At 41.8% G+C, this 12,775-nt stretch overlaps 1 protein-coding gene across 1 annotated transcript in view; it reads left to right on the top strand.

Moving 5' to 3' along the window:
- Positions 1-12,775, top strand: part of MTMR2 (myotubularin related protein 2) — a 75,806-nt gene that overhangs the window by 39,695 nt on the left and 23,336 nt on the right. The window contains exons 10-12 of the mRNA XM_030199354.1: positions 2,073-2,279; positions 10,647-10,739; positions 11,177-11,290. Coding sequence (XP_030055214.1) covers positions 2,073-2,279; positions 10,647-10,739; positions 11,177-11,290 — 414 coding nt within the window. The remainder of the gene's footprint in view (positions 1-2,072; positions 2,280-10,646; positions 10,740-11,176; positions 11,291-12,775) is intronic.

The following is a 12,775-nucleotide window of genomic DNA, read 5'->3' as shown; positions in this document are numbered from 1 at the left end:
ATATAAGAAAAAAGATTAGAACTTTTTTAAATCAAATTTGCTCCAAATATATATATATGTAAGCGACAAGAGGATCACACATACATAGTAGAAACTTTTTTTTTCCCCCTTCTATTGAGAAAATGTCAAAATCCCCCATGGAGCTAGTAAATTGCTTTCTGTCATTGTAGTGACAGGATCATTTTTCACTTTTAAGTCTTCTTTATTTCTAAATCTTTGATGTTATAATCTGAAGTTAAATTTAATAAAGTACAGTAACTGTAAGTATGAAATATATTACCACGATTAGCGTAGCCATCTCTTGAAATTCACAAATTTTTGATGAGAGAACGTTGAAAAAGAAAGCTCTGTCAACAAATAATTTGACCAGGCACCTGCTGAATTTGATCTTATTTATTTAGTTAGCTTTGCCCCACTTTTTATGTCTTCATCATGGATTCCCCTTTTCTCCTCTCACCATCCCAGATGGCATTCTGGTGCTTTTAAGACCTATCAAGTTCAGAACCACTTGTTGAATGTAGAAGAAATAATGTGTAACAATAGTTTTCCATTCTGTACATCATCTCTGTGGTGTGCTCTGCCTCAGCTCCAACTGTTTTGATGCCATGAAGCTTACTTTGAATGTAATCTTTTCAGAATAAATCAGTTTAACGTAGATGTAGTAAATTTACATTGCAAATATATTCTTAGTGAACATAATTGGTGTATTTCAGTGCATGTAATGCATATTGTACGCAGCCTTGAGTGAATTTCTTCAAAAAGGTGGTTTTAAATCCTAATAAATAAATGAGCTAAAGATTAAGACACTAAAGCTAAGGGGAAAGGCCTTGTTTCTTATAACCTCCCACCCTAGTATATATAAGCCCTGCAAATATTGTATACCTTCTAAGTGCAAACAAAAAAAAACAGCACCACGGGCCTTTAAAAACGGAACACAGTTCTTTAATGAATGAGCCTTGACAAAAAGACCCGACCCCTGACGCAGGTGCTAGTCACCGAAACACGGCCCGTGTCGGGTCTTTTTGTCAAGGCTCATTCATTAAAGAACTGTGTTCCATTTTTAAAGGCCCGTGGTGCTGTTTTTTTTGTTTGGACTTTAGTTTGTACTTCGTTCCCTCTCTTTTGTTATATACCTTCTAAGTGCACCACTTCCCCTCCACCCACACCCACCCATCCACCATAATGCTGCCAACCTAAGGGGTCACAGACCTATAACTATCATGTCAATCAATGAGTTCAAACTGAGTGTTCAAAATTAAATTACTTGTTGTTGGAGGCAAGGATTTAATATATATATATTCCAAATAGCTAAAAAAAAATGGTGTCTCTGCTTAAATATAAGACCTGCTTCCTTAGCTTCCCACATCATGAAAGTAGCTAGTTTTTACCATTGCCAAATTTGAGGGGCTATCTGTGTGCACCCACTGTTGAAGGATACATTTTGTTTTTCCACCACAAGGATTGCCTTGTAGACCAATAATTTAAGGCATCTTACTCCTAAATCTCCTCCATAATCCAACACCACTACCTCAAAAGTAGTACAAATATGTGGACCCCCCCCCCCCCCCAACAAAGAGTTCAGGTAACTAATAATTTCATTCCAAAGCTCTGGATTTTAGGACAGATTCAAAAGGCATGAAATAATGTGCCTTCATCATTCCTGCATTTCCCACACTTAGGGGAGTCAGCCAACTTGGCTTTAAATGCTCTCGCTTGGGAAAAATAAGTTCTATACAGTATTCTATATTGGTATTCCCAATCCTTTGCTAGCCCATAGTGCTTTGGTAGCTCTATGGGCTACCAAGGGAATCTCTTTCATTAATTTAAAAATATTAAGCAATCCGCTTCTCGGTCCCAGGCTCACTGCAGTAATCCATAATCCTTGAAAATAAAACTTGGTAGGACTTATGTAGACCAGAAAGAGTCAACTTTATTTCATTTTAAAAGATCAACAAATTTAAATGAATGAAACAAAACATAAAATTGAAATTCCCTCTTTTACCAACTGTGAACACATGTTTTTAAAAATCTTTAATAGCAGAATCGTTGCTGTATTTTCTTTCCTGCTGCAGCTGATCCTTGCTGGAGCTCTCAGGATTGCAGATAAGGTAGAGTCAGGAAAGACATCTGTTGTCGTGCATTGTAGCGATGGCTGGGACCGCACTTCTCAGCTCACCTCACTGGCAATGCTAATGTTGGATGGCTTTTATCGAACCATCAGGGGATTTCAAGTGCTTGTTGAAAAGGAATGGCTTAGTTTTGGACATAGGTTTCAACTTGTGAGTATATGTTATTTTGAATTGTTCAAACTGTACAATATGTTAATTAAAAGGATAGTTTCAAGTCTTTTTTTTTTTTCAATCTTAGCTGCTAATAGTGTGAGAATATATGAAGTACAAAGACAGCGCATTTCTGAGAGATTCAGTCTGTCATAATCTCTACTCCTGAATCACTCTAAACTAGAACATATCTGTGCACGAGGGACTTCGTTATTGAAAAGAAGCAAAAATAGTAATGGTGACAGATTCCGCTCTTTCATTTGTATAGATGCGACCTGTGCAAATGAGAGGTGTGCTGCTTGAAACTCTTTGCACAGATCCTTATGCTTCTGTCTATTATAAATTGTCTTGTTTTTTTTTTTTTTTTTATATTTTATTTATTGGTGTAAATCATTATTTCACTACAAATTATGAATATGCAATAGGCATTTACAACAGGAAAAAAAAATAAAAACAAGAAATAACATTTAAAGCCTGTTTGTCCACAGATAAAGAAACATTGGTTCCAAGAATCAGGAAATATAAATGTAAATAACAAGAAAAAAAAAAAAAAAAAATTTAATCCCCACCAGTTGCTACCTCAGGTTACTGATCCCAGCCTGCATTTTATGGAGGGCACACCACATTCATATCTACTCTAGCATCAAGAAATTCTTTTAACTGTTTAGGGTCAACAAATTGAAATTGTTTACCCTCAAGCGTTAAATTACATATAAATTGTCTTGTTATTAAAATAATGACAACACCATAGTAAAACTTGAGACCTCTAAAGAAGAAATCAATAGTTACACTGATGAAATCTCTTCAGAAAAACGAATTTTTCAGCAGTTGTCCAGTAACGTGCCTTATTTGGATAATCTAATTTCAAAAGCATTCTAAATTTATCAACTGTTTTCTCTTTCACTACTATACGGGAATAACATTAGGAGAAACATGCTAGTAATTCAGTTGGAGTCCTTTACTAACAGCATGCAATAACATTGTTAATTTGCTTCATTTGCTACAGGACCATTTACATTAAAATGGACCATCTGGCAAATAGTATATTAATGGCATTAGTGCATGCGGTTGGTAAATAACTCCTTAAAACAAGCAAACTCGTTATTGACCACCCCTTTATTTGAGAGCGAATAATTGTATTTTCAGCATCTAGTTTTGTTTAATGGGGGTTTTTTTTTTTGAAGTTTGAAGAGAATTAGTAATATCAACATAATTTTATAGGTAAAAGATCTGTCAAAACAACCTTATCTGTTCCCATATAATGTTTGCGCAAATGGTGACGGGTATGAATGAGGTAATAGTCTTCACTGGGCCGTTCAGAATCCAGCTCTTATTAAGTGATATGGATGTTCTGATTGAACAGACAGATAGATGACTGAGATCCAGTATTGGTACACATATGGTGATACAGTTTGACTGCAAGCATAATACCAATGGAAGTGAGCTACTTTTCTGCTGCCACACAGGGGAAAATGCTTTGGAATTATAGTAGAAAAGAAACCTGACCGGAATGATGAAAACCAGGTGTCAACCGCTGATATTTTATAAGCACTGGTACGATAAACTTGAGGGTAGCCTACCATTGTTAGGTCATATCGAAAATATAGAGTTCTTAGTCACAATATATCAAACAAAAAGGCAGCAGGAGACTAACCCACGAACTGCAAGCTCAAGAAAGCTAATCCTACCAAAATAATCTTGGCACTGCATGCTCCAATGGGACAGAAAAACAATGATGTAGCCCCCTGGTTAGAACTGGATTCCTATTGGAGGCGTTTAGCATGGAGGTAGACTCCATAAATCTAATCCAGAGGTTCTCAGCCCGGTCCTCGGGACCCACCCAAGCCAGTCTGATTTTCAGGGTATCCACAATGAATATGAATGAGTTCATGCAAATCTCTCTATCTCCATTCTGTGCTAATCTCTCTTTTGCACGTTCATTGTGGCTATCCTGAAAACCTGACTGGCTGAGTGTGTTGCAAGGATTGGATTGAGAACCCTTGATCTAATATTGGTTGCAAATCCCTTTGAAATGTACTTGTCTCATTAATTATACAGACATGAGAAAAAGCTATACAGCAAACAACATCAAAAAATGTCCAGCAAATTGATTGTCAGTCAGTAGCACCTCAGTGACTCCCTTATCACTGCATGCAAATCTCGCTCAGGAATATTCATTGTGGATATCCTGAAAACCTGACTAGCTGGAGTGCCTCCAGGACCAGGTTTGGGAACCACTTCCATAAAGGTTAAAAAGTGCAGTGCACACTTTGGACTGCAAGAGAACATTGGCCTATATGGAGCAGAATAAGCCTATAGAGAAGATCCACCCAGCCTTTTGTTTCCTTTGACCTAAATAGAATGAGGAATGCCATTGGCAAATACACACTGAGGGCCCAATATGCAGGCTGCCTCCCATAGTCTGATTATGTGCCGTGATCAGTGCTGACCTGGAATATTCAATGCAGAGCCGTTTCTGGTGACCAGCATTGAATATCCAGGTGTTTTTGGCTGGCTCAAAATTAATTGACTAAGTAAATATTCAGTGCTGGCCGGTTAAGTGTATAGCAGTTATAGATAGGACTGCTATTTAGGTGGTCTGATTTGGCTGCTAAACCTAGCAGGCCAGCACTTGAATATTCATGGACAGCCGGCTATATTGTGTGATATAGCTGGTTAGCAGCTATGTGCTACCTTCGAATATTAGCAGTTACCTGGCTAAATGTCATTTAACCGGCCAGGAGCCATTACTGGTTGGTTAAATAGCGCTAAATATCGTCCAGTTGATAATTTGGTTAGTATACGACATTTCTTTCACATATGCCCAAGCTGGGTCAAATTTTGGAGAGTTATGTCAAAGCTCATAACGTCAGAGCTGTGGCTGTGTCGGTAGCCCACTTGGTCAACCTCCATAGAGATTTTCAGTCCATACATGTCACATTGCTCCATGCCTAGAGCAATGTGACATGTTTGAACAGACAGTCCTCCAGAATGTATTTTGGGTTTAGAATCCAACACCATCCCATGTAGACCCTCTCTTTCAGTTCTAGGCAGTCATCTTTAAAAAAAAAAATGTGGTGACAATATGGTCTCAAGCCATATTTCTTTAAGGACAAGCAGGCCATTAGTATTCTCACATCTGGATGACATCATCCAGAACCTGGTGTGGATGCTGCCTAGCATATACAGCAAGTAGAAAATTCTAATTGCACCCCACCGCACATGCATAGGTGCTTTCTTGCCTGACGTGCGAGCGCAGGTTCCTCAGTCTGTTTTTACCCTCAGAGCTGAGATGTCATGTATTCATGGTCTCTCTCAGCACATATTAACAGTTACTTTTTCAGTGCCTTCCTTTGTGGTTTTTACCTAATATTTCTCGTTTTCTTCATAGTTTTTATTTTATGCACCTTTCCCCTTTATTTTATTAGATTTTCTGGCTTTTCAAGTTTTATTTCTTTTTTTGAACGTCTCTTTAGGCCTCAATTAGACCTGAGCACTGACCTTGATTTGAACTTTGTCCTTTTTTGAAGCTCAAGATTGAGAAATTTAATTTGGCTGTAATTTCTTTCTCAATGTCTAGGAAGACCCCCAATGGCTTCAAAAAGTGTGCCCAATGTAATCGGGTGATTTCTGCCATGGATCTGCACAATTGATGCATCGAGTACCTTGGGTCTGACCATCAGTCTGATTCTTGTTCTCTTTGTTTACAAATGCAGCTGAGGACACAGAGGGCATGTCAGGTTCAACAGGAGAAACTTTTTTGGCTCCTTGAAGGCTGGTCCATCGAATTAGCACCAGAAGCATTGATCATGATGGCTGCCCAGACTTCATCTATCACTGGGAGTGCACTAGCATTGAGGAGGTCTCTACCTCCCTCGACATTGGACGCTAATAGTAGGCTCCGGGTCCGGTCAGCATTGGACCCGACACCAAGGACGTGTATGTGGTCAACGTCATCCTCATCGGCACTGAGGTACCGCAGTGCTGAGCATTGAGGGAAGCCAAAGAAGCACAAGCATCAATCCCCTTCAAAGCACCGTGCTGGGAGCACCAGGGTATCAGCATTGCCAGTACCTGAGAAGCGCCAGCACCGAGAGGATAGCGCACTCTCTTTAGTGGAGGTGCCAGTGCACCTGTCTTTAGGCAGCCACGTTCCCACTTCCAGTTCAACACTGGCTCTTTCTCAGGCTGTCTCCAAACTAGCTCCCCAGCTTTTGCTGATGCCTGCACTTACAGAGCGGTACCAGGCCATTCTCAGGGAGGAGCAGGCACAAATGTTTCAGCTGCATGCCATTCAGTCATCAGGGATGCTTGCTCCAGTTCAGCCTCAACTCCCTCCTGAGGCCCCAAGTCTGCCTGTGGGGCAATCTTTGACGCCAGTGCCTCGACCGGTGTCAACATCAACCTTGACCTTTGTGGTACTGCTCTCTACATCGAGGGGAGAAAGCTTCCCTGGAGTCTGAGTAGGGCTATGCCTTGGTGCTCTTTAGGGCATGGACATGGTTCCACTGAGCTGGAGCACACACAGACTCACTCTGCCCATCTGGAGTATTGCAAGGAATCAGACTTGGACCACTCATGGAAGTCAGATGAAGAGCCACATTAGTTCTCAGAGGAGGAGTCATGAGAAGTCCTTCAGACTCCTCCCCACCTCAAGTGTGGCATAAATCTCCACCTGAGAATCTCTCTTTCACTGGCTTCGTGAAGGAGATGGCTTAAACCATCCCATCTAAGTTAAAGACTGAGAAAGAGCCTAGGGCAGAAATGTTACCTGTCCTGGACTATGAATCTCCTCCTAAGAAAGGGGTTACAGTTCCATTGCACTCTGTCCTTAGATGCACTGACAGAAAATGGCACAATTATCTCACCACTCTCTGGTGGTCGAATCTGCTCTCAAGTGAGCCAGAAGTTCCAGGACTCATACCTCGGCTCCCGCAGGTAGAGATGCTCAGACTCTGTATTCTTTTGGGAGAAACGTTTATCAGGTATCAATGATTAACTGCATTAAGTCCTACTAGCTGTACATGAGCTTATACTAGAAGTCTTTGGTAAGCAGTATGCTCAGTTTCACAGACTTGCTCCCTCAGGAACAGGCCGCAGAACTTTGTCAGTTCTCCAGCAAGCAGCTGGAATGCAGGAAATATCTGGCCACCTTTGCATCCATACTCTCCACAATCGGTGTGGGGATGTGCAGACTCTTAGGGCTGCATGTCTCCAACCTGGAACCAGCGGTTCAGGAGAGCTTAGCAGATGTACTGTGCTGAGGAGGTAACTTTTGGGGGACAAGGTGTAGGAGGTTGTAGACCTCATCAAGAAACATACTGACATCATTCAGTCCCTCTCTTGGCAAACTCCAACTTTGTCCTCCTCTACGAGCAGTTTTTTGACTGGACCTAGGTGACGAACCTATTACTCTCAGAAGAATAGGTTTCCACCGCCTTCTTGCTCTTCCCAACAGCTCCAGCTCCAACGCTGTCAGCCATGTCAATCCCGACCCAAGAAAGCCCAGCAAGGTCCCCAGTAAAAGTAAGGGACGAGCTTTTAACTGGCTCCAGGAGAGCATAGCTGCTATGCAAGTCGTACTGGTGGGAGGAAGGCTGAATTTTTACCATCAGAATGTTGCCCCTTTTAACCACTGACCAGTGGGTTCTTCAAATAGTCTGCCTCAGTTACACACTTCTTTGGCATCAGAAACCACCAAATTACCCACCGAGAGCATCTTATATCAACTCTCAGCACAAGCAGGTATTTGTAGAGGAAATCTCTGCCCTTCAGGCCAATGAAGTCAAACCCATGCCACCCGGGGGAGAAAGGAAATAATTCTATTCCAGGTGCTTCCTTGTGCCCAAGAAGACGAAGATTTCATCCCATCCTAGACCTAAGGGCCCTGAACAAATTCCTAGTCAAAGAAAGGTTCAGGGTGATTTCTCTAGGCACCCTTCTCCCCATGATTTGGGACCAAGACTGGCTATTCTCTCTGGACTTGAAGAATACCTATACCCACATTTTGATGCTTCCCAGTCACAGGAAGTATCTCAGATTTCGAGTAGGGAAACACCACTACCAGCTCTGCTCATTTTCCTCTTTTCGAATCTATATTCGCTGCTATATGCTTCTTTAGAGATTTTAAAAGTTGAGAAGCCGACTGCACAGACGCTCTAGCACAATCAAATGCACTATCTTCAAAAGACGTAAATAAAGATTTTTGGAATAGATGATACAAACATAGGAAGTGAGACTCTTGATGCAGGCCAGATAGGCCGAAACACAGCTGTGTCGAGTCTCACTCACCTTTTATATACTATATTATCTTTCCAAGTTCAATAAATTTGTTTTTACCATAGAAGCGTCGTCTACCCCCCTCCCATTTTTTTTTGAGTCATCTTCGCTGTCCTGTTTGACATCCTTTGTTTGCGAAGACTGGTTTCTTCTGTTTTTTTGTATCCTCTGATATCTCTCATAGAGAAGACTTTGCTGAAACTCGGGCAGGATTGGGGAGCAGTGATCCTGATTGCTCCATTCAGGCTGAGACATCTGAGGTACATCTCATTGCAATCAGTGCTTACCATTTTCATGTAGGGGGTAAGCCCTTCTCTGTACAGCCTCTAGCTCGTTGATTCATGAGAGGTTTGATGTTATCAATCCTCCTTCTATGTCATGAGATCTCAACGTCATTCTCAGCTGATGAGAGCTCCTTTTGAGCTACTTGACTCCTATCATCTGAAGTGTTTGACCTGGAAAGTTGTGTTTTTGGTGGCGGTCACTTCAACTCGCAGAGTCAATGAGTTTCAGGCCATAGTAGCTGATCCACCTTACTTGAAGTTTCATCACAACAGAGTAGTTCTTGCACACATCCTAAGTTCCTTCCTAAGGTAGTGTCAGAGTTCTATCGTAACCAGTCAATCATTCTGCCATCATTTTTCCTAAAGCTGCATGGCCATCCTGGTGAGAGTACTACATACCTTAGACTGAAGGTGAGCCTTAGCCTTCTATCTGGAATGGCCAAAAACCCATAGACAGTCCACCCAGCTTTTTGTGTCTTTTGTCCCAAACAGGATGAGGGTAGCCATTGACAAACACACTACTTCCAATTGGCTAGCAGATTGCATCTCCTTCACTTATGCCCTGACTGGGCTGGCTCTAGAGGGTCATGTCAAGGCTTATAATGTCAGAGCCATAGCTACATTGGTAGCCCACTTGAGGTCAACCTCCATCGAGGAAATTTGCAAGGCTGTGGAGAGTGGTCTGTGGTCCACACACTCACATCTCACTAATGCCTGAGCAGGATACCGACGTGACAGCTGGTTCGGCCAGGCAGTTCTGCAGAATTTATTTGGTGTCTAGAATTCAAATCCACCCTCGTAGGCCCAGTTTTGTTCTGTTGCAGACTGCACTTCCGCAACTAAATTGTATATAGTTTAAGGTTGATTAACTTCAAGGCCTTGATTATTCAAGTCCCTATGATCCTAGCATTGTTGTTTTTGGTGATCTGGTAGCTAGGGATTCCCAGATTTGAGAATACTAATGGCCTGCTTGTCCTCGGAGAAAGCAAAGTTTGCTCACCTGTAGCAGGCGTTCTCAGAGGACAGCAGGCCAAGTATTCCCACATACCCAACCTTCCCTAGGAGGACTTTTCCTTCAGTTGTCTTATTTTACTGAGGAACTTGTGGGAAGGCACCTGTGTATGCGAAGTGGGACACTGCTAGAACTTTCTACTTGCTGTATACACTAGGCAGTGACCATATCGGGCTCTGTTGGATGACGTCACCCTGATGTAAGAATACTTGGCCTGCTATCCTCTGAGAACACCTGATACAATTAAGTAACTTCACTTTATTTGATGTCTGCAAGGTGCAGTGCCACTTATTATATTGTGTCCCCACCCTTTCTTTTTAAATATGCTGTTGAAGGCAGCCTGTAGCTAGGGAGTTTTCTCTCTTAGGGTTTAGCAGTTCTGCTTGTCCTTGTCTTACCTGTGGCAAATGTTCTCTGAGGATAACAGGACTTAAAAATCCTCACAGCCTTCCCACTTCCCCAGTGAGTTGTATTCCTTTAGCTTGTTATGGACTGAGGTGCTCCTAACAGCTCAAAAGCTTCTAGAAAAGTAGCTGAGATAGTGCAACCCATACCAGGCTCCATTAGTGGCATGTCCTATATATGTCCTTGGAGAACATTTGCTGCAGGTATTTTCTTTCTAATTTATGGTCTAAACTGCACATTTTGTAACTACCGCTGCTGCAGAGCCTCCATTCTCCTTCCATCTTCTCCTCCCCCAGTGAAGAGAATGTTGCCCATTCATGGCTATTTCTAGAATTTCACAAGTTTAAGAATTTTCATTCTGAATTTTGTATTTTTGTTGATTTTCAGAGAATTGGTCATGGAGATAGGAACCATGCTGATGCAGACAGGTCCCCTGTTTTCCTGCAGTTTGTTGACTCTGTCTGGCAAATGACAAGACAGGTGCGTTTCCAGGACTTGCATTCATAAGTCTACATGGCAGTTATTTCAGTTGTCTAGTTGAATGGGAGGTTGTATATCAAATATCAATAAGCAAAGCAGATGGACACCTCGAGCCTGTCTGCTGCACAGAATTTATTTTATGCCATAAAAGCAATGGAGATTTTGGTAGGAGTGCTTATTTATGAAAGTGCTAAGTATAACTTTTGAAATGAAAATTAGCCAGGTCTTACAAACCATATTCTAGGCAAAGGTTTGACATTTTTTCAAGGCTATTAACTTTTGAAATGAAAATTAGCCAGGTCTTACAAACCATATTCTAGGCAAAGGTTTGACATTTTTTCAAGGCTATTAACTTTTGTGTAAACATTGGTTTGTAGCAATATCTACACTGCTGTTATATAGTCCTAAAATGTTATTTTTCTGTTCTTCATTTTTAGTTTCCTACTGCATTTGAGTTCAATGAATATTTTTTGATTACAATATTAGATCATCTTTACAGCTGCTTGTTTGGAACGTTCCTTTGTAACAGTGAGCAGCAGAGAGTGAAAGAGGTAAGCTTGTTGAGTATTACTAAAGACTCTGTTTATAAAAGGAATTTTAAAATGAGTTAAGATCTAGAAATCATTAGAACCAAATTGTAGCACAACATTTTTTCTAAATTAAAACAGGGAGGCCCATCAACAGGCAACAATACTTGTGAAAATGAGTGTTTTAGGGATTTTAATAGTCAAGATGCAAAAATTCTTTTTAATCTGTAACCTGGTGGGTGTGTCACTGCAGTTGTAAAACCTTTGAAGTGAGCTGTTATTAGAAAAACAAAACTGCTTATAAAAACAATATATTTTTGTATATATTGTGAAAGATCCTTCCCTCCGCCCGAGGGTCTTCGGGATCTTGCCTCCCCCTGGCCACTCAGCCTCTCGGCCCACTGCAGTCCACAGGGCAGGGCTCAAAGAAAATAAACTCCAAAAAAAAAAAAAAGGTAAAAGTCACCAAGCTCCTTTATTGTCAGGGATTCACAGTTCAGTAACTTTCAAAAGGAATCCTGCAGCCCTTCAAAACAGTTGCTCCTGGTTTCCTCTCAGGGCCCAGGTACAGCACAAACACAAACACATCCCCTTCCAGCTGCTGCACAAATCAGTTGGAGCCAAATTAACAGTCCCCACAGATAGGTTCCTCTGTAGTCCAACTTCACACCCCAAAAAGAATCCCTGTATCTTGTCCACCCCCACGGGGTTTCTGCAAACAGTTCAAAACACACAGTTCTGTGGGCCTCAGCCCACAAAAAAGAAAAAAAAAAAATACTGTAGCTTACTTTCCCCTTCCCCACAGAAAAGAAGGTTTGTTTTTCCAACAGTTCAAAATCCACAGTGCTTAATGCCTTAGCACTCAGTTCAGACACACAGTCTCTTCAAAGAACACAGCCTGAACTCCTTTGGGAAAGAGGAAAAGATCCCCCCCTTTCTGGGTTACTCTATTACTTCACTGACCCTCCTCCCGCATGACCTCTCCCCTTTCCACTTTCAGCTCAGCTCTGATACCAAGAATTCACCTGGTTTTTCAGTTTAGCTTTCAAGGCATGAGCCCAGGCAGAAAGGTCCATGGGTTCCTCAGAGCCTGCCTCCTGCTCCTTCTCTCCAGCAGCCTGCCAGTCCATGGGCTCATTCTCCTCTACTCTGGGCGGCTGTTCCTCTCTTACTTGATTATGTTCCAGGTGCCCCTCCCTTGCCTTGTCAGAGCCTTCTCCCGGGGAATGCTGGGGCCAATAATCCCTATACCAGGGTTTTCCCCGGGGATGCTGGGAAATGTAGTCCTCCCACCTCCATTTTCTAGGGGGCACTACCTTTTCCCTTTTCTCTCTCTCTCTGAGGAATGATTAAAGGTAAGGCTCTGCTCTGTCTCCCTCTGCTCTTGAGCCTCCTTCCTTCTCCCCCCTCCACTTCCATCTGTTCAAAACCCTTATCCTCCCCTTCACAATATGAGGCAGGGAAAATAGGTTGTAGGACATGGCACTTAAATGAGCTCAAATCTACATA

The sequence above is a fragment of the Microcaecilia unicolor genome, chromosome 4 (genome assembly GCF_901765095.1).
Source record: "Microcaecilia unicolor chromosome 4, aMicUni1.1, whole genome shotgun sequence".
NCBI classification, from domain to species: domain Eukaryota; kingdom Metazoa; phylum Chordata; class Amphibia; order Gymnophiona; family Siphonopidae; genus Microcaecilia; species Microcaecilia unicolor.
This window is presented reverse-complemented; position numbering and strand designations above follow the sequence as displayed.